Consider the following 27,088-nt stretch of genomic DNA (forward strand, 5'->3'; position numbering starts at 1 on the left):
AATTCTGAATGATAGCTTTGCTGGGTAGAGTAATCTTGGTTGTAGGTTCTTGCTATTCATCACTTTGAATAGTTCTTGCCACTCCCTTCTGGCCTGCATAGTTTCTGCTGAGAAATCAGCTGACAATCGTATGGGTGCTCCCTTGTAGGTAACTAACTGTTTTTCTCTTGCTGCTTTTAACATTCTCTCTTTGTCTTTTGCTCTTGGCATTTTAATTATGATGTGTCTTGGTGTGGTCCTCTTTGGATTCCTTTTGTTTGGGGTTCTCTGTGCCTCCTGGACTTGTAAGTCTATTTCTTTCACCAGGTGGGGGAAGTTTTCTGTCATTATTTCTTCAAATAGGTTTTTAGTATCTTGCTCTCTCTCTTCTTCTGGCACCCCATAATTCAGATGTTGGTATGCTTGAGGTTGTCCCAGAGGCTCCTTACACTATCTTCATATTTTTGGATTCTTTTTTCTTTTTGCTTTTCTGGTTGGGTGTTCTTTGCTTCTTTGTATTTCAAATCTTTGACTTGATTCTTGCGATCCTCTAGTCTGCTGTTGGATCTCTGTATATTATTTTTTATTTCAGTCAGTGTATGCTTAATTTCTAGTTGGTCCTTTTGCATATCCTCGAGGGTCTCACTAAATTTATCGGCCTTTTCTAGAAAATTCTTGAAAAACCTTATAACCGTGGTTTTGAACTCTATATCCAGATGTTTGCTTTCCTCCATTTTTTTTTTTCATTTGTGACCTGTTTGTCTCCACATTTTGGCTGCTTCCCTGAGTTGATAGAGTGGCTATGTGTGCTAGGTGTCCTATATTTTAATCAGTTTTCATTATTACTTAGTTTTGCCTTTACCAAAAGGTGATGTCCTACATAATTTTCCCATATAGGGGTACTATATAGATACTATACATAGAAATACTATAAACATCTAACACCTATCATTATACATAAATCATTACTGCATTTTAAATCTTTTCTCAAGATAGATTTCCAAAAGCAGAAATGTTGGTTACACACTGAGCCCACTTCACCTTCCTGGTGAGTTTTGCCCATGCCTCCCTAGAAGAGGCTCTCGGGGCCCTGGTTAAAGAGCAGCAGCCTTGTGTAGAGCGTCAGTGACATGAAGAAAAAACTGCCATTTATTCACTCAATCTACAGGGTGGGGCAAAAGTAGGTCTAAGGTTATTCATATGGAAAATAATACAATAATTTATAAATAATACAAGAATAAACTGTTTCACGTACTCACAACCATAAACCTACTTTTGCCTGACCCTATTTTTTTTTCTTTCTATTTTCTAAGCTTCTATAGTACATGGCCTATAGTGGGTGAGGAGTAAATACTGGTTACATTAATTAAGGGCAACTTGGTATGGATCAGGGATACCCTCACAGACCTGGAAAATCTTGTGGGAGAAAGATAATTGAGGAAAATATATAATTATGGACAGAAACATATATGCAATGAATAAAAAGTAGTATGTTCTATGTATAATGGGGGACCCAAATGAGGAGGGAAGGATGGCCTCTTTGAAAATGTGACATTTAAACTGAGACGAAGGATGATAAACAGCCCGAGTGGGGGTAAGGGTGCTCTGCACAGAAGAAACGGCCTGTGTAAAGGCCCTGCAGCAGGCATGAAGGAGAGCTGGCCACACAATCTCGATTTCCACATGTCACTTGCTCCTAAAGTCGGTGGGAGTATAGAGGAGAGGAATGGCAAAGATTCACAACTCAGAAACTCAGAAGGGCGGATGAAAGGAAACGAACTGGAGTTTTAAAGAGGCTTACAAGACAGCACTAGGAACCACTACACTGCCTCCTGCTGAAAGTATGCATATGGTCAGAATTTTCTAAACCGTGATGTTTGTTTAAACAGCGATAGTAACAGTGGCTTATATACAAAATAGCCTTCGCCTCAGAAAAGGCCTCCTATTTCTGAGCTGTTTTCCAGGACTGATCCTAATTTAGGAAGATACAGTTTAATAAAAAAAAAATATATAAATCACAGAGAGCTAAACAGGATGCAGACTTTTTATAGCCCCCCTCCCCAAAAAAAGCATGAAATCAATCATTTCATTTTGGGATACACTTTTGGCAGGAAGGCTGAAGTCTGCCTTGAAAAACAGTTACGTGAAATCTGCCTAGGGAAACCGGACCAGTGTCCCCAACACATGACTTCTAAGCATGTTTGAACGGACAAAACAAGCATGGAGCAAGGAGGCCAACGTACTGTTCTCGCGGACCAGGCAGAACTCCCACACGCTCTGGCTCTCCAAAGTGCTCTCCAGGTCCACGGCGACATTGGGCTCACTCTGCTTCTCCAGGCGGTACTGAGGGCCTGGAAGATCAAAGGGGCAGGAGGAGGGGAGGAAGTCTGAAACAGTGAATTTAACATGAAAAAACACCGCATACTGGCAAAAAGCTGCTAAAGCATTAGGAAAATGCTGACGTCTGTCTTGAGGGTCTGGCTATCCAAGATGGGAAGAGTTTGGGTATTTTTCACACAAGGTTTCACACACTTGTCTATTCTATTACCAGGTCTGTTTTTGCTCAGTTCTCCCCGAGGTGAGAGGTAGATGGCTTTTGAGTTAGACTGACCTGGAATCACAACATAGCTACATGGTTTCTCAGATGTGAGCAGTTAACCTACCTTTTTCTGAGCCTGTTTCCTAATAAGGAGTGCTTAAACCTTGAAGGCTTATTATGAACAATAGAGATGATATACCCTAAGGAAGTACTCTAAGTAAGGAAAAATACTCATTCCTACAAAAAAGTACTTATAAATAATCATTAAATAAGAATGAATAATCAATTATAAGCAGGAATAAGGTATGTTTAGAACTCTAATATGGTAACAGCCCAAAAATTCCTTTTTTAAAAAACAAAACAAAACTCAGGTTTCTGGGTTACGGTGATAGAAGGACAATGGATGCTGATTCATGTTTTTTGTTGAAACATTTGTGAAAACACAAAGATAAAGGTTTAATAATCCTGGAAATCTGGAATCCTAGCTATGCCTGTCACACAGGGGGTTCTGGCAGATCTTAATAAAACACTGGGGCGTTTTATACATTTACTCATGTATTTCTTTGTCAAGCCAAATGACAATCTTGTTTTTCTCAGATAACACCTAACGGGTCCAATGATCAGAGTCAAAAGACTGCTCCCTGTTGCTAATGGTATTGAAAAGATTAGAGGCATAAGAAACTCTTACTGTTTTGGCCATGAAAGGTGTGTTTGGTCAGACAGGAGAGGTGAGAGGTTGGAGGGGAGCAGCAGAGGCCTCCCAGGCAGAACACATATTTTTAGACTGTTCTTCAGCTGCTGTCACTTAGCCAGTACTCCCCCTTTCTCAGGTGAAGCATCTCACTCATCTCAGCCATTGTCCTCTCCCATATTCTGTGCTCATCTGCAGCACTGCAGTTTCACAGTATATTTGAACTGTTCTCTAACTTAATTTCATCAGCACTCTGTCAGTTCTCAGAGTTCTTACATACATTCAGTCCTTTTTTTTTTTTTTTTTTTTTTTTTTACAATACTTACGGCTTTTAAACCTTTATAAAGTAAACAATGCTCAAAACACATATAACTATGTATTTAAGCAAGTACATGCTCAGAAGTCTACCACCATTCTTATAAACTCTCATGCACTATATTCAGGTCAAGAATGTACCCATTGCAACCTTACACAGAGTTCAGTTTAATTTCAAAAAGATTATATAAAGGTGTGGAAATACAGGTAATTCGTGGTCTCTGCCACCTGTCACCTGTCTGATAACATCTGTCAATCACCAGGCACACTTGCTGCTGGTCACTGCAGCCTTCACATTCACTGGTGGAAGTGATCACAGGAAAATCATGCCCAGCTAGACTTTAAGAAAACCTCGCTGGTGAGAGATTCCTACGTCCCCTCTCCTTTCCCCTCCCTAACAGCCACCGTTCACAGCTGGGGCATCCTCACCCCTGAAGCTGGAGAGCTGCTTTCCAAGACACTGGCCTGTTATATGAGCTCCCATCCCTAATAACTCCCAGGAACACTGTGTGCGAGGCACTGACCTGCACTTCTATGAATTTACAGTGATATCTGGGTACAAAGTTTAGCTATAATAAATCATTTTTTCATGATAGGGAACAACCGAGATGTAATAAAATACTGTGAAATACCTGGTTAAACAAAATACTGTGGAGTACCATGAAGATATTAATGGTAATGCTGCAAAAATATTTAATCTTATAAAACACTAGAGGCCCCATGCACAAAATTCATGCTCGGGGGTTGGGGGGTGGGGTGGGAGGGTTGTCCCTCAGCCTGGCCTGCGCCCTCTCACAATCCGGGACCCCTCGGGGGATGTCCGACTGCTGGTTTAAGCCCTAAACCGGCAGCTGGACATCCCTTTTGCAATCGGGGACTCCCTCACTCCTAACTGCCTGCCTGCTTGCACCTAACTGCCCACCTGCTCGCTCCTTGCTGCCTGCCTGCCCGCTCCTTAGTGCTGCCGTGGAGGCAGGAAAGGCTCCCGCCACCACCCCTGCACTCGCCAGCCGTGAGCCCAGCTTCTGGCTAGTGGCGCTCCTGCTGTGGGAGCGCACTGACCACCAGGGGGCAGCTCCTGCACTGAGCGTCTGCCCCCTGGTGGTCAGTGTGCGTCATAGCGACTGGTTGTTCTGCTGTAACAGTGTGCGTCATAGCGACTGGTTGTTCTGCTGTAACAGTCGCTGGGCTTTTATATATATATATAGACTAGAGGCCCAGTGCACGGATTTGTGCACCAGTGGGGTCCCTTGGCCTGGTCTGCGCCTTCTTGCAATCTGGGACCCAACAGGTGCATGATTGGGGCCAGGGTGGGACTGCAGGAGGGCTCCTGGATGTGTCCGGCCCATTTTGCCCAGTCCCGATTGGGGCTGATTGGGCCAATCAGGGCCATCTCGCCCAGTCCCGATTGGGGCTGATCGGGGCCGATCAGGGCCAGGGAGGGACCATGGGAGGGCTCTAGGGCATATCCGGCTCGTCTTGCCCAGTCCTGATTGCACGGACCCCGGCAGCAAGCTAACTTACTGGTCAGAGCATCTGCCCCCTGGTGTTCAGTGCGCGTCATAGCTACCGGTCGAATGGTCGAACAGTCGAATGGTTGCTTAGGCTTTTATATATATTAATGTTTATAATATGTTATTTTATGAAAACAGAGAATTATAACAATATGAAAAACATATGTGAAGTCACAGGGGGAAAATACTGAAAGGTTATTTCCAAAATGTGAGTAGTGGTCATAGTGGGAAAAATGAGTACTTTTCTTTCTCTTTGGTATTATTCCGTATTTCTCACATTTCCTATACTAAATAAAGGCTACTTTTATAATTTACTAAACATTGTATACACTTATACACTTATACTCTGATTCTTACTATGCCATTTTTCTGAAGATACTATAATTATCACACATCATGGCATCTGCAATGGGTCTTTCATATGCAAAATTTAATCCAAATTAGACATTATCTGTTTATGTAGATCGATATTTTCATCTTAAGTAACCCTGCAACCTAGCATGCTTACTGTGACTTGAGGGCAGTGTACAGGGCGTTGGGCTTCTTGAGCTGTCTACCTGACAGCTGGATTAAAGTAAGCCACCCCTTTCCTGATCTCTGGGAGCCAACATGTGGCTGCATTAGGGTGGACTTCAGGCTGGTCTCCTTTGTACACTTTCTCCTTCCAGGCACTGCAGCTGCCTGGGAAACATGGATGAGGGAAACCAGGGTAGGTAGGGAGTACTAAGAAGGGTCCTGTATCCCTAAACACAAGTGCCTGCACCACTCTCAAAGCCATAAATGCCATCATTCAACATTACTTTCTTGTTTCTTGGGTGTTGCAGATATTTCTACTGAACTAGTTTGTTTCTGTAAAGTAGCTTTAGGACTTTCCCCTTGAAGCTTAGTATGATGACGACTCTCATTTACTGAAAGACCATGATATGCCAAGCACTCTATATATGTTACCTTACTAAATCCTCGCAGCAACTCTAAGAAGTAGATATTATTACCCCCCTTTGCCAGACTGGGTCCCTGAAGGTTGGCAGGATGAAATAACTTGTCCAAGATCACTAAGGTCGGAAGTAGAAACAGAAAAATGAAAGCCAAGGATCTTTGACTACAAAGCCTATGTGTTTTGAACCTTTCTTTCTCTTGCAAACTATAAATTACTGGCCAATTATAAAGAGGCCATAGTTTATAGCATAAGTATAGATTTTTATAGATTTGTGGATTCATTTGGGTTCTGAATCACTTAACTTCTGGTTTCTATGAATTCAAAATGAAAATGATCTGAAATAATTTATTTTAATGAAACCCACACATACTAAATATCCCATGCCATGGCTGTATCCCAGGTCCTTGTGAGGACATAATCGATTTATCTTTCCATCCATCCAGGAAGACTACCTCCCACCTGTCCTTAAAAATATTCCTGTGTGTGCCCAGTCTTGTTAGTAACTAAAATTTTGACTGTCATCTGCTTTGGGTACTCTGCTCTTCCATAAAAGCTAAAGAACAACTTGGAAACCTACTTTTGAACTTAGCAAACAACTGATGGGTCTTGACTTTGGGGAAGGTTGATGGTTAAACTGTAGGCGAGACTTGAGATCTAAACCCAAATGGACAACTCCCTGTTCCAAAGATCAATTTCTCTCTTAACTCTTGCCCAAACACTGGGCAACTTATCTCACATAGAAAGACTATTTTACACATTTCCCCTGAAAAATTCAGATTGACAACTTCAGGCCATGTTGTGTAAAGGCAGAGTAGAGATGAGAAGCAATATAGCGTGATGATGAAGGGCATGGACTTGGGGCCAGATTGCCTTGGTCTGGCCCTGGGTGTGTCCCACCTCAGAGGCCTGCGAGGATTCAATGAGTTAACAGTTGTAAAGCAGTTAGAACAGGGTCTGGTACATTAATAGTGCTATTTAAGTGTCAGCTATCATCACTCCTCATCATCAGACTGGAACAATACTAAGATCACGTAACATAACATAGCAGGGCCTACTTTGTGCCAAGTACCATGCAGATCATTTCATTTACTGTCACCCTAGGACAGTGGTCGGCAAACTGCGGTTCGCGAGCCACATGCGGCTCTTTGGCCCCTTGAGTGTGGCTCTTCCACAAAACACCACGTGCGGGCGCACATGTACAATGCGATTGAAACTTCGTGGCCCATGCACAGAAGTCGGTTTTCGGCTCTCAAAAGAAATTTCAATCGTTGTACTGTTGAAATTTGGCTCTGTTGACTAATGAGTTTGCCGACCACTGCCCTAGGATTAAAGTGTATGCGTTCTGTTCTGTGACTCACAGAGTCTTAAGAAACTCGAGCAACGTCTCACAGAAAGTGGTGGAACTAGGATTCATACCCAGAGCTCTCTAGGCCTACACTCTCTATATTACATACGAACCAGAGTGCCTTGTTCATAACAAGTACTTAATAAATGTCTGTTGATTATAATCAAGATTATGACAACCCAGACTTATGACAACAAGATTATGACAAATCAAACTGTCGTTTCTATAAAATGCTTGTTTAATTTTTAGGCAGCTGACATGGGAGGAAAGAAAAAACAGCAGCCAAAACCATTTAAAAAAGACAGGCTGTGAGGTCAGTTTCTTTTAACATACTTCTGCCAAATAAATGATTATATAAAATATAAAAGGCTCTTTCACACTGAACAGGACATAGTTCTCAAGGCAACAGCCACCCTTTGGAAAGAGGTTTTAAAATGTCACAGCTGCGCATGAAGCCGCAAGCCCTCCACTTCACAGCAGAGGGGACAAAAGGGAGATTCTGGGAAGCAGTTCCTCTGCGGTGACAAGGAACTCTGTCGGGCACTGCAGTGACGCATTTATTGCAGTAATGCCATGCCACCAAATGGGCTCGAACAAAATACTGCTCTGGGCACTTTGGGAGGGTTCCAAGCTCTAACACTCGAGCAGGATTTTGGCAAACATCGCAGTGCATAAATTTCAAAGAAAATCTGTAGTATCTGCTGGGTGGGGGATGCATACAGGCTAGTCCAGTTTTCCTGGTCTCTTTAATCCTCGACTGAAACATAAAGGCGTCAGTATGCAATACCTTGGTAGCTGAGAGCCAGCTGAGAGTTCAAATCCAACGGGAAACAAGTGCAGAAGCCCAGAGAGAGAAGCCACACCATCGCCCCTACGGTTCTGTGCCTTGTTTCTAAAGACCCACAGGAGAAACTTCCTTCAGACCTCGGCAGCAGGAAGACTGTACTTCCTTGGAGCAATGGGTTTGCTCTCCTGTATTTTTACTTTATTTATTTATTTTTAAAATGTTTTTATTGATATTTTAGAGAGAGAGAAAGGGAAAGAGATAGAGAGACAGAAACATCGAGGAGAGAGAAACATCTTGATTGGCTGCCTCCTGCACGCCCCTTCCTGGGGATGGAGACTGCACCTCGCGCATATGCCCTGACCAGGAATCGAACCAGTGACCTCTGGGTTCCTGGGTTGACGCTCAACCTCTGAGCCACGCTGGCCGGGATCTTCTGTATTTTCAGACAGTTGAACATAAATCATGTAACTAACTGATACTGTGTCCCTTTCTCCTTTGCCCATTAGGAAGTTCAGCTCTAAACGTGTGGCCTGAATGGTGACTAGGTGCACGTTTCTGTGTCATTTCACCCTCTGGATCTTTATTTTCTATTTTCCTTGATGTAATTTTCAGCTCATGTATTCTTTGAGGACAAATGATAAAGTCAAAGGCTGACCACCCTCATGCCAACTATTTTCCATTCGCCAGTTTAAAGAGCTGCTTTAATCTGAAAGTAGCCAGAAGAAGGTTAAGTGTGAGCAAGTAAGAGCAAGGCTGGGTTTTGAGCAGAAAACTCCTGGTGTCTGTACCCTCTCAGGGGGTAACAATGCATTCTGGGAAAGTTACTCATCTCCTGTGTATTTTCTCATCTGTAAAACAAGGATAACAGAACTCCCCTCAGAAGGCTGCTGTGAGGATTGAGACAATCCTCGACTCCCTTAGCGAAGAGCTCAATGACGGCCGCTACTAGTATTACTGCAAGTTCAGGCCGGAACAGAAGCCACTGTGATGAGGTGCAGGCAGATCCCTAGTCCAAAGTCACAACAGACTAACAGCCCCATTAAGGGAAGAGACACGGTGGCGGGGAATGCTGGCATCAAAGTGTCCAAGGCAGGCGTGTGGGGTGGGAGAGGGAGCATATCTGTTTAAACCAGCTTGCCTTTAAGCCACAGACAGCATTTCAGACTAGAGACTTGTTCAGCAGCCGGGGTTCCTCAAGCTCCCTAGTCTCCCAGGTCCTACAAATATAGTCTAAAAGTGGTGAGGAAATGTCTGAACCCACAGAACCAACCATGGCAGCAGAGATACCAAAAGATATATGGTGTTATAATGCCATCCATACATCCAGTTAAACTTCTTTTGAACATTGACAATGTTCCAGACACAGGTGAATAATCAATGATTCCTGCCCTCAAGCAGGCTGGGGAGGCAGCCAGACACACATGAGCAGGTAAGTGACAAAGACCCAACAGTGCTCTTGCCCTGGTCAGGACAAGGTGCTGAGGGACCACAGAAGAGGGGACAATGAACTGCCCCTTCCTGAGGTGTAAACATCTGAACGCAGTCTTGAGGGAGGACTTGGAGCCAGGGGAAGAAGAGGGAATTAGTGAATTCCTAGAGGAAACGGCAAGTGCAAAAGGCCCAGGCTCGGTGGGGGTTCAAGTGAAGCTGCAGCTGGGGTACTTGGCCCAGACTGTTGGACAAGGTTTGGATTCTCCCTTATAAAAGCAACGCATGCTAACAGAGCAAGGGGATGACATAATCAGCTGTATATTTTGTAAGACTCTTCTGGTGGCACCGCTGACAATGGGAGACTGGTGGCAGGGAGACCCATTTGGGGCGAACTGTGCCAAGCCTTGTCTGCTCCATGGCAGGCCGGCTGAACGCGATTTCCTCACTGAGCCAAAGCCATCACTGACAAGCTGACGCGTCAGTATCAGAGCTCAGACCCAACATCAGCTATTCTGAAATGTCAGTCCCATCGCTTATAACTCTTCCTCTAGGGGCGACTATAATCATTTTCTGCTTGATCTTAATATAAGCACTGAATTATATTCAAGTGATAACCACTGCGGCTTATACCCCCTCTGAGGCTCAGATTGGACAATTTGGAATTTAAATAATAAAAAAGGAACAAGCTGACATGACAATAAGGTCACACTTTAGCCTCTTCTGAGCCAATACACAATTTGCTCTCAGTGAAACAGCTGAATATAATCGAATTAAATACAATTCCTATTACAAAAGAAGAAAGACCAAGGCTGTTCCAATAAACCAATTCTCCTGCCTAGTTAAACTGCAAAACCTTCAGGAAAGGTTTTGAAAGCATGACCCATCAGTTCTAATTTTTAAAACTTATCCTTTCAGTCAAGACTAGAAAAAGGCCCATTCCAACTTTTATCTTTACTACAAAGTGCTGTTATCTTGGCCTGATGTCAGGAGCTCTATCTCTCTTTCTGCTGACAAGCAGAGACGAGAAAGATAAGATTGGAAACGAATCTCACTTCTCTGAGTAAATAAATAATCAATACTCATCTAAATGTAAATGAGAAGGTAGCCCCCTCTGATAACAGCACTCTTATCAGAGAGCCAATTTTCTTCAGACATTTGGCCTCAACCAAATCACCATCATTCAGCCCCAGCCTAATGGCAAAAAATCGTAACTAAATTGAACCGATCACCAGAGATCAACTAAGTTCGGCCTTGGCCACTTCAGGTTCAAATGTTTGGGAATGCAATTTTGCCCCCATTAACTTTCAATAGCAATGAAGAACAGACTGGTCAAGGGGCCAGTCTGTGCAATAAACAAACCCCAGAAATGGCCGGAGGATGAGGAGTGGGTGTAAGTGTTTAAACAGCGCCATAACTACCGCAAATCCCAAAGCTGTGAAGCGAAGGCCGTGCTACTGTCGGGTGGAGAGAGCAGTCTTTCTTCTTATCAACGGTTTGGCCGAAACGGCGAAAACATTTAATTTGCCTGACAATGATGGTTAAAGTTTATTAAAACAAATGTAAGTAAATAAAAAAAGAGATATTAAAAAGCTGTAGCAGCTAAAAATAACCTAAGGTTCAAATGATCAATTTCCTCCAACTAATTTTCATCAGACTTGCGTATGACCCAGCAGTCTGCACTGACCTGATTTTACTGAAACAAGACGCCGTCTACAAGACAAATCACTTTAAAACCACTGCACTGGGGTTTCCATTTCTTTGCTGCAAGACTCAATTCACTGCTGATGAGAGTATTGGGGAAATTATGACTATTATTGATAGGACAGCAAAACCACTTTTACACAGTCGTCCTCAAGTCGACAGAAAGCTTGCACTGGACCATTAATGGAGGCGTCAGCTAGAATCAGAAATTAAAGACCAAGGGTGGAGAGGCCTAATTTTTAGGGCATGTTGAGGACACCAGACACAGAAGAAGCAGCTGCTATTCATCCTCTTAAGGGTAACAAAGCCAAAATAAGGGTCAACTGAGGGGGCAGGCTGCTCTGCCTGCAATTAGGGAAAGGAAATGCTTTTTCTGCCTAGTCCTCGCGGTTCGAGAGCACAGGCTCTCCACATGACACTGCAAAGCTTTATCAGCCAAAGGAGGTCACGTCTGGAGTAAGACAGAACTGCTCCAGGTTTCATCATCTCGGGTCCTACTGAGTATCTAATCCTAAAAGGTGGTGGTTGGAGCCTGGGTTTCGGAGTAAAAAAGACTTGGATTAAAATCTTGGCTCTTTTACAAGCTATGTGACACTCGGTAAGTTAGGTGATCTAAACCTTCCTGGAGTAACTGCAAAGATTATGCGTGACAAAATGCACAGGTCTCATAAACACTCAATAGCTGTTGCCTGTTATACCGCTGTGCCAATTTAACAAGATCATCAGGTGCTCTTTTTTGAAAACTACAGTGACTGACACAACACCGAGGTCTCACCTGGCCTTTAACAAAACGCCTTGGGTGCATTAGCTCTGTAATCATAACCTCTATGAGGTTAGGCCCTATTATAAACCCCACTTACAGAAGAGGGGAAAAAAAGTGAAGCAGTTACGTCATGTGCCCACGGTGAGGCCAGGACAAGGTGTATGACCCCAGAGCCTGTGCTTATAACCACACTTCTATGCTGTATTCCAGAAAGAGATTCTACAATCTTCTTGACCTTCGGGTTGAAAAAAAGAAATTGTAAGTTGAGATGATTTATCAGTTCAGAAAGGAGTGAAATGTAGGTTGGGAGATGAGGAAGGAAGACAGAGGGGGTAGTTGGTCTTGAGGGGGTTAAAATTGATAGCCCCCAGCCCTAACAGCAGGTACCTATCCCAGGAGCACTAAAACTGAACACCAGCTGCTTGCCCTGATTTTTTCCCGGGGAGGGGGCCTTTTCCTAAGTCAAATGATTTACAGAGTTACTGCCTCAATCCACAGTTCTGAAAGTGTGATTTCTTTAGGGTTTAACTATACCCATTTCTAGTCCTGTTACAACTTTTTTATTGCGATAGAAAACATTTACTGGAAATATGTTACTGCTATTACCAGGTCATAAAATAAAAAGAAAAATAGTTTATGTATTGCCATCATTTCCAATCATCAATCAGAAAGTGCCAAGAGGAGGAAAGGAAAGGGCGTACAGCCGAGATTTCCTTCTTTGTGTAGGAGAAAATGCAGGAGCATCATAATTCTTTAGAACGAATTTCTTCTTGAATACCCAGCCTCACAGATGGGCTCCTGGGAGGAGGAGGAGGAGGAGGCAGGCACACCTTTTGGCATCTCCCCTCCTCCCTGCAGCCTTGCCTGAATCCACATCAGAATCAAGAGCTTTCATCCCGACTTCCTGGGGCCTTGCCTCTGTCACTGCACAGAGCATGCTGGATGAGAAGCAATTTTGTCTATTTGTTGTTGTTCTACCTACCCTCACCCCTCTCCAGTCGGGGCACTCTTTAAAGATGGGGGTGGAGAGACTTTGGCAAAAGCCCAACTCTGCATTCCCAGAGCTCGGCTCTTTGTAGGTGCTCAATAATCTTTGTTAAATACAATGACTTCAACGAGGTGGCATTTAAAATTGAACAACCTTGACCCAACAAAGGAATCTATCCTGAGAAACATTACTCCAAGCACACAATGATGCATGTTCAAAGATGTTCACTGCAGCACTGTTTTAGTATCAAAAATAGCACAATCTAAATTTCTCCAGTAGGAAACTATTAAATAAATTACAGTATAAATGTTCACTGGGATGTTATGTAGCGGTTAAAAAATTAAGCTGAGTTAATAAGACATGGGAAGATTTCTATGATACATTATTAAATAAAAATATATAGACTGTATGGAGTATGCTCCAGTTGAATAAAGTCAAACCCAGCAATATGTGCATTTATATGTGTGAGTGCAAATTTGCTGCACATTTAGCCCAACCCAATTTGAAAGGAAATGAGCTGAACTGTTCTCTCAGTTGCTCTGTTGACTAGAATTAACTCTGGGTGTAGGACGGGGTAATAGCAAAGGTGAAGGCTTTCCACTTTATAGACTTCTATCTTGTTTGGATTTTTGACAGTGGGCATATACAGGCATTACTTTTGTCATTAAAAATCCAATTTTAAAAAATGAGGCGGAACAATTTTAGAGGTGATTCCAGCTAGATCAGATTAGGGACTGTGGCCTCGGGGGCCTTCTCTCACTGTCTCTGGCTCCCCATAGATTACAGGGGCTCAGCGGTGGCTGAGGAGACACCTTAGGAGCCAGAAACTAAAACAGCATAGATCCTAGGATGTTCAGGGGTTCCCCGGGGTCAGTCAAGCCATGGATTGGACCACAGAGACTTCCAGAGCTGCTTAAAGGAGCAAAAGTGAAGAGGACTGGAGCATTTGAGGCTGGGCCGCTGGTGCTCAGAGTTCTGTTCCCAGAGAGGCCAGGACCAGAGGACCAAGGGTCAGAGTGCCCATCTACTGCTCTATCCCCCAGTCCAGACAACTGTGCCGGCCCCGTCCTCTTCAGATTCCACATGGGCTGTGGAAACCCAAGGGTGACTCTGTACTGTCTCTCTCTGACCTACTCAATCTCCCTCTAGGGCAGTCCTAACACCTCTACTCAGGCTTTTTTTTTAATATGTTTTTATTGGTTTCAGAGAGGACGGGAGAGGGAGAGATAGAAACATCAATGATGACAGAGAATCATTGATCGGCTGCCTCTTGCACACCCCCTTTTGGGGATTGAACCCACAACCCAGGCATGTGCCCTTGATCAGAATCGAACCCAGGACCCTTCAGTCTGTAGGCCGACTCTCTATCCACTGAGCCAAACCAGCTAGGACGCCACTCAGGCTTTGAGAATAGAGGTGGTGTGTCCTCTGCAGACTGGGGGTCGGGAGGTATGGATTTGATCCCTGCCCTAAACTCAACATTGTGGGGAGTGTGTGTATGTGTTCGTTCTAGGGAGTGCCTTAGACCTCTGCTGACCCCAACACATTTGGGACAGTATAATGGTTATCAGCCACTGCTTGCGTTTGAATTCCCAGCTCCACCACTTAATAGCCATGTGACCCTGGGCAAGTTACTTAGCCTGTCTGTGCCTTACTCCCCCATCTGTAATAGAGGGACAATAACAGCTCCTACCTCGTAGAGTTGTTCCTAGGGTTCAATACGTCCTGTTCCTAGGTTGCTGCTTCTGCTTTCCCGGCAGCACTGTTAGAGGGGCGGGTGGGTGGGTGTTTCTAGTTCTCAGCAAAGGCTGCCTCTAAAGGTGGCCTACACTGATCTCATTTCCTTCCCTTCCCACCTCCCACCTAATAACACAGTAATCCAGACATATCCTCCAGACATATCCTCCAAACTATGCCGTTTCAACCCTCTGTGTCTTCGCTTACACAGTGCCTGTGTCTGGAATAATCTTCCTTCTACTTCACTTCTGTAGCGCTGTTCTCTCCTACCCAGGGAGTCAAAACTCTGCGTCGGAGCCACTGCCTCTGGACTCCTGAGCAGCCCACACTAAAAAGACCTGACGGGCTGGCTTTTGTACTAGCTGTGTGCAAGTTGAGAGTATATTTCAGTATTTCTGCATTCCTAGGATGGCCACAGCACCAGGTGTGTATAGTGGATACTTTCTGACTAAACAGAAACCCAGTCTGCTTGGCTACCACCCTGACTACCTCTTCCTCCAAAGCAGACTTGAAGCTCCAACTCCGTCTGACTCCAAATGTCCCACTGCTTGGAGACTCCTAATAATGTCCCAGCTCTACCTGCGTTTCCTGGGGATGGATGGAGCTGGTGTGGGTCAAGCTGAGACACTGCTGCTTTGGACACTGGCTGGATAATGGAAGTCCCCATCCCAATCCGTTTGGGTCCCTCGCCACAGCAACCTGTCCCAATGTGCTTTGTACCAGAGTTCTCTGAGCTGCAACACACAGGGCTCAATGGAAACCACTCAATGTCAGAGCATGAAGAGTAGTCATGGAAACCCCAAAGTGCAAAACCTGGAGAAGGCTGGAAGCCACTGGCCAGGCGCCGTCTCCACACCGCTTGTCTCAGGCTGAAGGGGGCACACACTTCGTACCATGAGGAACGCTAATAGTCCACATCCCGTCACCACCCTGCCATGAATGCACTTTCCTTTGGAGAAAGGAGGCCTGATATTACTTGTGAGAAAGAAAAATTTTTTCCTCCTTCAAATCCAGATTTCACTTGTTAGGAAGGATGGAAGCCTTTAACATTATCCCTTAGCATCCAATTTTTCAATCCAATCTGTTTTTCTTAACTTGAGTCACCGCGACATTACCAAATTCTACATACAGTTATCTGTTGCTCTGTAAAGAAATACAGATGGTTTTTGTGGAAATAAACAGTCATTTATTTTAAACAATTGTAAAATAGTTTATGGAAACCAGTGGGGTAATGCATTCAAATAAATGCCAAAACTGGCTGATGGGGAGCCAGGCGCTAAATCACACTGCTGAGGAATTCGGCTGCGGGGAACAGATAGTAAATCCAGAGTGACAGAATTCCCCGTGATGGCAAAGGTTTCTGACATCCAGTCCAGTACTCAAAAACCACAGCAGTTCAAACCCATTTTCCTTCACACAGCCTTGACAGCCAGTGAAATTAGTGAATTTAGTCACAAGCACCTAAGGACAAAAACAAAAGGAACAAAGAGGAGACTTCATTTGTCTGCAGCCTTTTCTGAGCTCTATAAAAACAGTGACTCCAACCCGAGTCAATGCAGAACAAGCTTGGGGCCAAATGTTTTGATCATCAGACTTTGTTATGATACTGTGGAATCTGAAGACTTCCATTCAAATCCGTGTATGCCGGAGACTGGCTTGGGTGAACCACATCCTCTCTGAACCTCAGTCTCCTCCTCTGTAAAATGAGGATAACAGGCCGAAACTGGTTTGGCTCAGTGGATAGAGCATCAGCCTGCGGACTGAAAGGTCCCAGGTTCGATTCCGGTCAAGGGCATGTACCTTGGTTGCGGGCACGTCCCCAGTGGGGGGCGTGCAGGAGGCAGCTGATCGATGTTTCTAACTGTCTATCCGTCTCCCTTCCTCTCTGTAAAATATCAATAAAATATATTTAAAAAAAAAAATGAGGATAACAGTTGCATGTACCCGACAGACTGCTGAGCAGATTCAGTGAGGCACCAGGACTGACAGTGTTCCCTAAACAGCTGGGTGCCAGTGGCCGAGGGGGAAGGGGTTCTAGCCCTGGGTGAGACAGCAGGTCCTAAGCACCATTGAAAATGAACGGTGTGGGTCTATCTCTGCAGGAACAAACAGAACGCCAAGCACTTATTTGCTTCTAATCTCACATGACAATCAACTGTAAACTTTTTAAACTTTCCTTCTCAAACCAGCTTTTCCCTTATAACTGGGTTTCCAATGATGATGCTTTTCTCCTACTGACCCCCATGACAACATCAGGCCCTATCAGATTCCTAGACTGACCTACTTCCTTTCTGCATATTGGGGAAAGTTGCAACACTTAACATTCTTCTCATCTGCAGACTCTGTTCCAAGGCAAGAGCATTTCTGAATTTCGGGCCAACCAAATACAAGGCTTCTTTTGTTTTAATCTGGTCTTGGCCTTCATATCTCCTTCAGGTAAATGCCCTTGCCCTTGCCCTTGGCCCACCTGCCCCCAGGCCTGGTGTCCTGCTAGGTTCTCAGTGTACCTCCCTGAAAATCGTGCCTGCCCTGTGACGCCACCCACCAGCCTGAATTTCCTTGTGCATAAATTATACATTTATCTGAATCCACCTACGCTTGCTTGATAAAAATGAAAGGGAGGGGGGTAGAAGGGGGAGATATGACCAGAGAACACTTGAAATAGTTTGGAGAATTCCACCTGCCATGATTCTCAGTGAGTCAATGAAACGCAAGAGGTTGAGTGTGAGGCAGGAGTCTTATTCATCTTTGCAACTACAGAACTTGCTAAATGTCTGATGAGTGACTCACCGAATTAACTGGGTGGATGGAGATGTCTAAGCTTTCTGGCTTCTCTTATAGTGTGTCTTTCTGTACCAAGTTTGATCTCAGCATTTAAAGATATGAATTTTTAGTTTTAATGTGTTCTAATGCTAGAGAAAAAAACAACTAGTCATGTTGGATTTAATGAGAAAAACCAGTACGATGGCCTCTGATGGGCATCTGTAAGGGATTTTTTTCTAGAGGTAATTCTGACAATAGAATTTTTGCTCACTTGAGTTTTTAACTTGACCCTGTCAGGACGCAGCTCTCTGTACTGCTGTCCCTTCATTGCCGAGCATCGTCTGCTTCCTTGGTCCTTGCTGCCAAGAACTACAGTTCCTCCTCGCTCCTTGTGGTCCATCTGCCCTGCTCCCTGTTTTGGGTGCAGGGACCCTTCAGAGATCAGCTCCACCTGCCAACTCTGCTCCTCTCTGCCTGTCCATCTTCCTTCCAACCACCACGGTACCAACTAGGGCTGTGTTTTCAAGTCAGGACACAAGCCTCAGTAAACGCTTTTCTTATTGCCAGTACCTGGTGTGGCCTCATCATAGACATTTGGGCTCTTGCCTCAATACATTCCACCAGACTGGTAAACCTAATGGCAGGGTTCAAATCCCAGCTTCAGCTAACTTGAAGCATTGTTTTCTTACCGCCAAATTGGGGATGATAATTTTTAATCCATGAGGTTGTTTATAGATTCAATGAGATAATTACACATGTAAAGCACTTAGTCTAGTACATTGTACTCAATACATGGCAATTATTTATTACTATATTAATACAATTTTGCACATTTCACCATGTTCAACTCAGATAAGAAGCTAAATTATATATATATATATATATATATATATATATATATATATATATAGTTTTATGTTAAGCCAATTGTGGCTTATAACCTAAGATGCTAAAACATGCTTCTCCTTGTGCTAAACACACAAGATGAACAGGTAAAAGCAATAGAAAAAGAAGAGTCATGGCTGCCAGCCATTTTCCTCTCTGGGAGTTTTCCTTCTTGTGCGATCTATTATCTAGGAGCTGGGCTGCCCTGCTGGCTTTCCATTTGCCTTGCTAATAACAGTAAATCCAGCAGCTTCCACCGCAGCTCCTGTCTCCTTCAGCTGACTCTGAGGCCAATCAGCATTTCCTCTCCACTAATGTCAGATGTTCACAGGGAAGTCCTGCTGAAGAGAAAATTTATGACAAAAGTTTCTCCAGCTTTTAACCCTTGTGCACATCCAGCCCCAGATGCAGAGTGCTCCAGAGGAACGTGGGGTCATTTCTACATGTGCACACCTCTGTTCTCGCTGATGCTTTGCTGCTCTGACAAGGGGCCTCAGACCCCTGGAAAAGCTCAGATGAGCAGCTGGGCAGACAGATGCACACATTCTGGGCCGTACCTAATGGGGGCTACATTTGAGCTGGGTTCCTTAGCAGCTAGAGTCTCTGTTGAACCATGACTCAAAGCAGTCATACTCATGAAAAAGTTTTCTATCACAAAACTGCGTATGACTGGGTCTCAACTGTGACATCGAAGTGAGGGGACAGAACTAACATTTATTGAGTAATAAAATAATAACAGCTAAGTGCTTGGTGTTTGAAACAGATTTCTATTTAATTCTTACAATAATGCTATAAGGACGATATTGTTATTCTCATTTATAGATGAGGAAATGAAGTTCAAACAGGCTAACAGGAGCAAGAGTGGGACCAGGGAGATGCTTCCAGAACCAGGTATTCAGCTCCAGAGTTAAGGCTACCAACCAGCAGCCTGTAATCCAGTTGTGACCTTATTTTAGAATGACCTGATCAAGGTCACCAGACAGTAGTGGTAGCACGAGCTTGGAGCCATCTGAAACAGTCGTGCCTGAAATAAATCCTCCAAGGGCTGCAGAGGGGGAGAGAGCAGTGAGTCAGGCTTTTGGGAGACAATGGGGCGGTGCTCCTAGTCTCTTCGGCTGGGGAGAGCACAATGGCTGTCAGCGAGGCTCAGGCGCCCTGGCAGCGGCGGCAGTGGTGCAGCCGCCACGCCAGGCCCTTAAGACTTTGTGTCCCTGTCACAGAAGGGGCCCATCACAGGGTTTTCATCTAAAGAAGTTCAGCCTTTTGGGACAGCTCCATTCCAGCTCAGCGGGCTTTTCCATGACCTCTGCTCTACCTCTCCACAGAAGTTGGATGATACACTGAACCGGATTAGTGGATTCAGCAAACCAATTTTTGTCCCAATTAAAATTAAATTGTCAAAATGTACATGTGTCAGCTGTTTGGGATTCCAATGTTATGGAAAAGTAGCTGTTTTTGTTTATATTTGAGATATTAGTCATCCTTAGACTAGGACAGAGTACTCAGCTAATAGCTTGTGCTTTAACCTACGGAAAATACAGGTCACAGAGAAAAATGTTGACAAAATCACAATATAAAGGTTATACTCACATAACACTTTGGCCTTAAAAGGTTTGAAATGTTTATAATGGAAAGCAACTATTTCATAACAATGTTCTCCCAGAAAACTGACATCCAACACAATGAAATTGATTGTAGCTTTAGGAGAAAGGAAGTTTCCAAATAGAGAAAGTCCATGTAAGTAAGAGAAAGAGAAATATTTTTTAGCTCTAGAATTTGAAAGTAAGCTGTCTTTTCACAAATTTTAAGAACTATTTCTACTTTTATCAAAGTAACATATACATATACATATATATATGCATACATATACATATACACACATATATATACATACATATATATATATATATACACACATACATATATATATGATTTTAAAAGTAAATAATACTATAAGCCCTATAATGAAAACCACCTAATTTCCGGCCCATCCCTGAACCCTTCTTACAGGCAATTAGTTGAAACTTTTTGGCTATTTCTTCTGGTACTCACCTTCCCATTTTTTTTTTTTTAATCCTCACTCGAGAATATTTTTCTATTGATTTTTAGAGAGAGTGGAAGAGAGAGGGACAGACAGAAATATTGATGTGAGAAAAACACACTGATCGGTTGCCTCCTGCATGCGCCTGACCAGGGCCCCAGCCAGGAAGGAGCCTGCAACTGAGGTACGTACCCTTGACTGGCATCGAACCTGGGACCCTTTGGTCCGCAGGCTGACGCTCTGTCCACTGAGCCACATCATCTAGGGCTCACCTTCCTATTTCATTAGCATTCCTATTCAGCTGTTTTAAAAATCACTGAAAATATCAGGCAGCACCAATTACTTCTATCGGCAGATGAGGATTTTCTAGTAGCGTGTGCTCTCCCCTTTCAGCAGTGAGTTTGCTTTCATTTTCTTTTTCTGTGATACAGTGTGTGCAGCCGTTTCCTCCTGCTGGGTACCCATACTGATTGCCAATGCTTAAAATGCCCGTTTTTAGTATACTCTGCTGACTCCCCAAGGATTCATTAGAGATTCATGTCATTAAGGAAACCTAGGAGGCAACTCATTTCAACTGATGTGCACTGCGTTCCACTTTTAAGACATTTACATTTTCATTCGATGATTTAATTCTCAGAGGAAGTTTGATCTCCAATAATCAAAGTACAGTGAATCTCTTCCTGACCAGAAAGTGGTCGGCCTTGGGCCTGGGCTGGCAGGGGGCGAAGCGGCTGTGGGCCACAGACCGGCTTTCACTGCTTCTCCTTAGTTCCTTCACGAAATGTATTAGCCACAAACTCTAGGCCGGCTACAGTGCTGGCAAACAAAAAGAAACCTGTTCTTCTCCACAGAGGGCTTTCACCTTACCCAAATGAAAGCTCACGCTATCCTAAGCGAAACCCTCGCCCAAAGAAATGGCGAGTTCTCATCCTTCTCCTTGGAAAGGTACCCAGCAACATCCAGCAAGATCAATGTACAGGAACTAACGGGGGCCGGCCCACAGTGCCTCTGACGCACAGTACAGTGTTCTCTCTAGCAGCTTCCAAGGCTGAGATGTGGCCCATCCCACTTAAGTTTCCACTATCGATCCAGATGGAGTCACTCGCCGCTCATGAATTCACCCAGCCACTGCTGCCCTGTCCACTTGTCCCTGCTGCAGGGAGTGGTGTTGGGAGTCAATTAGGAGATGCTCAAGTGGAAAGACTGAGGAAATGCCGATTCTGGGCAAGAGGGAGTCCCTTCAGGAGGGAAACAAAAAAAACTAAAAACTGGGACTCGCCGAGTCCTGCTTACCAGAAAATGGACAGCTAAAAGCTGGAGGTGAGACTACCTCTCAAATGTACCTTGTTGGTCTGCTTACTTTTTATTGGCCATCTCCCCTACTAGAATTAAAGCTCTCTTGGAAGAGGCACTGTCATCCTTCTTCACTGCCTGGAATGTAGTACACTTCATAAATATTTGAGTGATGAATTTGGTTTTGGACACTGCTTGAGAGAGCTGCATGACCCTAAAGATTTTTACACTTAAACCATACTTTGTTTTAACTTTATGTTAATTCATATTGTTCCATTAAAATTAAATGTAGTGCCCTAATCGGTTTGGCTCAGTGGATAGAGCGTCGGCCTGCGGACTGAAAGGTCCCAGGTTCGATTCCGGTCAAGGGCATGTACCTTGGTTGCGGGCATATCCCCAGTAGGAGGTGTGCAGGAGGCAGCTGATCAATGTTTCTCTCTCATCAATGTTTCTCTCTATCCCTCTCCCTTCCTCTCTGTAAAAAAAAAATCAGTAAAATATATTTTTAAAAAATTAAATGTAGTATGCAAAAAAAAAAAAAAAAAAAAAAAAAAGAAAGGAAAGCTGGGGCCCTAGCCAGTTTGCCTAATGGCTAGAGCATCAGCCTGCAGACTGAAGGCTCACAGGTTCGATTCTGGTCAAGGGCACGTACCTCTGTTGCAGGGTCAATCCCCAGCCCTGGTCAGGGTGTGTACAGTAGGCAACCAATCGATGTGTCAATCTCACATCGATGTTTCTCTCTCTCTGTCTCTCCCCCTCCCTTCCACTCTCTCTAAAAAATCCATGGAATAAATATCCTCGGGTGAGGATTAACAACAACAAAGGAAAGCTGGGGTTTTGTTATGATTTGCTATTTCTATGATTATGTGGTGACAGTTTGGGGGCAAGATGGAGGAGTTACAATAGACCACCTTGCACCTTTGCAGCATTTGGCTTTAATCACATCTCATTGACTTTCTGTGTGAAACGCTGGTTCGATGGCACGGTGCTCTCCATGCGCCTTGCTGACTGTCCTTCCGCGATGAGCAGCTAGGGAACAAGAGAAGTGGGTGCTGTCAGGTCCTTCCCAGACCTGCCTCACAGTGCCACTCCAATGCCTCTTGCTGATTTTAAGTCATCTTTGTCTCTGGGCATTATTGTCCGTGTAAGACAGAAAAAGAAATACCCTTACTGCTGAAGCATTTTTCTTTTTTCGTTCCCTTCATGCATTTAAAGCTGTTGTAGAAAATACCAGTTATCTGCAACTTACTCAAAAAGGAAAAACTTGTGGCAAGTTAGAATTGCGATTGTTAAAGCTGCCCTTTAAATTGTTGGTGGGGGAAGACCGCCCAGGGCAGGCCTCGGAAGGCAGGGAGACAGCAGTCAGGTGTCCTGGTCCCTGGCTGGTGCTGGAAAAGGCTCCTGCCGTAGGCTGGCTCTTCTTTCTGAAGGGCCGGTTTTCATCGAAAGTGGCTAACCTCAGTCTTGGGAGAGGCAGAGTGTTCCTTACAGCTCCTAGCAGGACAGGCACGTGCACGGCCTGCTGCAGAAAGAGGGCCTTCTGCTTCCTCTGGGGGAGATCAAGACTCTTCATGGATGTGAGGGGCAGGCGCAGCACTCCCAGCCTTTCTGTGACTTCCGTAATCATTCCCTCAAAAATCATACAGGTGTTTGATTACATTCCCTCTTTTAAATGTTTTCTGAGAAGAAGCAATAGACTCTGTGAGCTACTCAACTGTCAATACTAAGGCTCTTAAAAATCATTTGTAAGCATATTTGTTTCAGGCAATTGCAGCTTGTCCACTTTACCTCTAGTCTACAACTTTTGGCACAGTAAATTAAATTCGCTGAAATAAGTTAAATGATGAATGAGCCTGTGATCATTAACCCATACCCACGTATACAGAATGGGTTTTCTTGTTAGTCGAAGGTCATTGGAGTTAACTGTCCGGATCTAGTTTTCTCCTTGTTCAGAGTAAAGGGTGCTTTCAACAGATCCGCATCCAGCACAATTCCAAGGCTGGTTCTATCACAGGCCATCAGCTTTCCATAGATTTAATTCATTGGGAAACAAAAGGTGCAGGCAAAGATCAAGTTGTATGGGTAGAAAAGGAAGTAAATAAAATCCTAAAAAGCCAGGTTTTATGGTGTGCCTGACGTGGTAGTGGCAATAGGGGTAAAGGAGCTGACATCCGCTGAGCACTTACTATGGATTAAGTGTTTTACATGCAGTCAGTCAAAACAACAACCCTACAAGGTAGGTATTATTACCCCGACTGACAGAAAAGATAACTCAGGTTAGGAAGGCTTGATGACTTGCCTAACTGCACAGCTTGTGTGAAAGGTACAGCTGGGGTGGGGACCCAGGCTGATTTGGTTCCAGCCGATGTCCCTTTCCAATGAATCATATTGCCATGTCCAACTGCACTTGGTGTTTCTAGGGAGAAAAACCTACCTGCCTCCATTGAAGTGTGGATCCTATAACCTTAACCAGTGGTAGGAAGTACAGCACAGTGGTTAGGGATATAAGCTTTGGAGTCATACATCTGGGGTTTGATTGCCAGTTCCTCAACGTACTAGCTATATGACCTTGGACAAACCCTGTATCCTCTCTCAGCTTTCGTTTTCTCATTCATAAAACAAAAATAACAACCAATTCAAAAGGCTGTTTCAAGGATTAAATGTTTTAATAATCACGAGTTTGAATATTCAGTAAATAGTAACAATTATTATTATATTCATAACTGTATATGCTACTTAAAATCACAGGTCAGAACCATCACCAAAGTAACAAGAGAGTCCACTACATGGAAGAACACATTTGCCAACGATACATCTGAGAAGAGGATAATCTCCAAAATACATAGGGAGCTCATACAACTTAACAAAAGGAAGACAAACAATCCAATTGAAAAACAGGCCATGGACCTAAATAGACACTCTCCAAAGTGGACATACAGAAAGCCAAGAGACATATGAATAAATGCTCAAAGTCACTAATTATCTGAGAGATGCAAATCAAAACGACAATGAGATATCACCATACATCTGTCAGAATGGCTATCATCAACAAATCAACCAATGATAAGTGTTGGCGAGGTTGTGGAGAAAAGGGAACCCTAGTACACTGCTGGTGGGAATGCAGACTGGTGTAGCCACTGTGGAAAGCAGTATGGAGTTTCCTCAAGAAATTAAAAATGAAACTCCCATTTGACCCAGTCATCCCACGTCTAGGAATATACCCTAAGAAACCGGAAACACACACCAGAAAGAATATATGCACCCCTATGTTCATAGCAGTGCAATTTCCAATAGTTAAGACATGGAAACAGCTTAAGCACCCATCAGCAGATGAGTGGATAAAAAAAAACTGTGGTACATTTACACAATGGAATACTACGCAGCAATAAAAAAGAAAGAACTCTTACCATGTGCAACAGCATGGATGGACCTGGAGAGTATTATGCTGAGTGAAATAAGCCAGTCAGAGAAAGACAAGTGTCACATGATCTCACTCATATGCAGAATCAAATGAACCAAATAAACTGGTGAACAAAAATAGACCCAGGGACATAAAAACATCAAACAGACTGTCAAACCTCAGGGGGAAGGCAGAGGAGAGTGAAGGTGGGTAAGAGATCAACCAATGAACTCATATGCATATATGCGTAACTCACAGACACAGACAATAGGGTGGTGAAGGCTTGGTGGGGAGGGAGGTGGGAGAGGGCAATGGGGGGGGGCAAGAAGGGACATATGTAATATTTTCAACAATAAAGATTTATTTTAAAAAATAAACCCAGAGTCATAGAAGCATGAACAGACTGCTGAATCTCAGAGGGAAGGCAGGGGAGGGTGGGTGGGAAGAGATCAACCAATGGACTTGTATGCATATATGCATAACCCGTGGACACAGACAATGGGATGGTGAGGGTCTGGGGGGCGGGGTGGAGTGGCGGGGAGAGGAGCTGGCTGGAAGAGGTTAATGGGAAAAAGAGAGGATCTATGTAATACTTTCAACAATAAAGATTTAAAAAAATAAAACCGCAGGTCAATGAAAAAAATCTGTGACCTCAAGATGTCATTTAACGTACGAAGTAATGAAAAATAAAATAGTCCACAAAGAGAAGTAAAAATTAGTGTTTTCTATGCCACCAGAACATATATTTGTCAATTCAGAAATTTATACATGTGGAATCTAAATTATGTATTTTTGATTTTATGATTTCTTTCCTATTTTACTATGAACATTTTTAATTATTTTTAAAATCTTTATTGTTGAAAGTATTACATATGTCCCCTTCGCCCCTCCCCCCATTAACCCCCTCCAGCCCGCCTCCACCCTAGGCCTTCACGGCCCTATTGTCAGTGTCCATGGGTTATGCATATATGCATATAAGGTCTTTGGTTGATCACCTGCCACCCACCCACCCTCCCCCGCCTTCCCTCCAAGATTCTGCACTCTGCTCCATGTGTCCATGTCTCTGGATTCATTCCGTTCATCAGTTTATTTTGTTGATTAGATTTACTATGAACATTTTTAAATTACAGAAAAGTTGAAAGAACAGTAAACTGAAAACCCATGTACCCACCACCTGCATCCTACAATTAACATTTTATTATATTTGCTTTATCACGTATCTATTCATCAATCCATCTTTTTTAAAAAAAAATGCATTTCAAAGTAAGGAGCAGATGTTAGTACATTCACCCCTAAACCCTTCAGTGTGCATAACATTAACTGGTGTTCAATACTTGTTTAAGATTCTCCTTTTATTTTTTGGTAAAATTTACACACAGTGATATGCACACATCTTACAAGTGCCATGTGATAATTCTGATAACTGCCTTCGCCAGTGTGCACTAGGCTCTCCTGTCAATATTAAGACTACTACTTTTACTCCAGAAAATTCCCTCATATGCAGTACATTTTAAGTACAAGGAACAGAACATTGGGCTCAAGTATCAAGGGGTCTAGGTTCAAATCTCATCTACATGACTCATTAGTAAAACACACCCATACACAATACACACAAACATGCAGGCAAGCTCAATTTTCTCAACCATAAAGAGAGAGATGTTGCCCATCTCACAGGGTCTTTGTAAAGGTTAAATACAAAAATATCTGGAATACAGTACATGTTCAGGAGATGTAACCAAAGGGTACTTTTCCTCTACTCCCTCCCCAGCTTCCCCAAACTGAGGACGCTGCCTTCAAAAGGAAAATGGTAAGAACAACAGCAAGTTAAATGAGAGATGAGGGGAAAGGCATCTTTCTGCATAGGCAGTCCTCTCCCAATTTATCCACTCTGACTTCAGCTAATTAAACATCTGTCTCAACGGTCTCCTCAGCAAATTAGTCATCCCCACTTTGTGACACTGATTGTTGGTTGCAGCCTT

General features: G+C 43.6%; 1 protein-coding gene across 7 annotated transcripts in view; it reads right to left on the reverse strand.

Annotated features, from left to right (window-relative positions):
• The window catches only part of MAPKAP1 (MAPK associated protein 1), a 197,901-nt gene that overhangs the window by 59,362 nt on the left and 111,451 nt on the right, over nucleotides 1-27,088 (reverse strand). For all 7 annotated transcript variants that reach the window (XM_080669694.1, XM_080669697.1, XM_080669695.1 and 4 more), the window contains one exon: nucleotides 2,223-2,330. In XM_080669694.1, coding sequence (XP_080525820.1) covers nucleotides 2,223-2,330 — 108 coding nt within the window. The remainder of the gene's footprint in view (nucleotides 1-2,222; nucleotides 2,331-27,088) is intronic.

This window comes from Plecotus auritus (assembly GCF_963455305.1).
Source record: "Plecotus auritus genome assembly, chromosome: 5".
NCBI lineage: Eukaryota > Metazoa > Chordata > Mammalia > Chiroptera > Vespertilionidae > Plecotus > Plecotus auritus.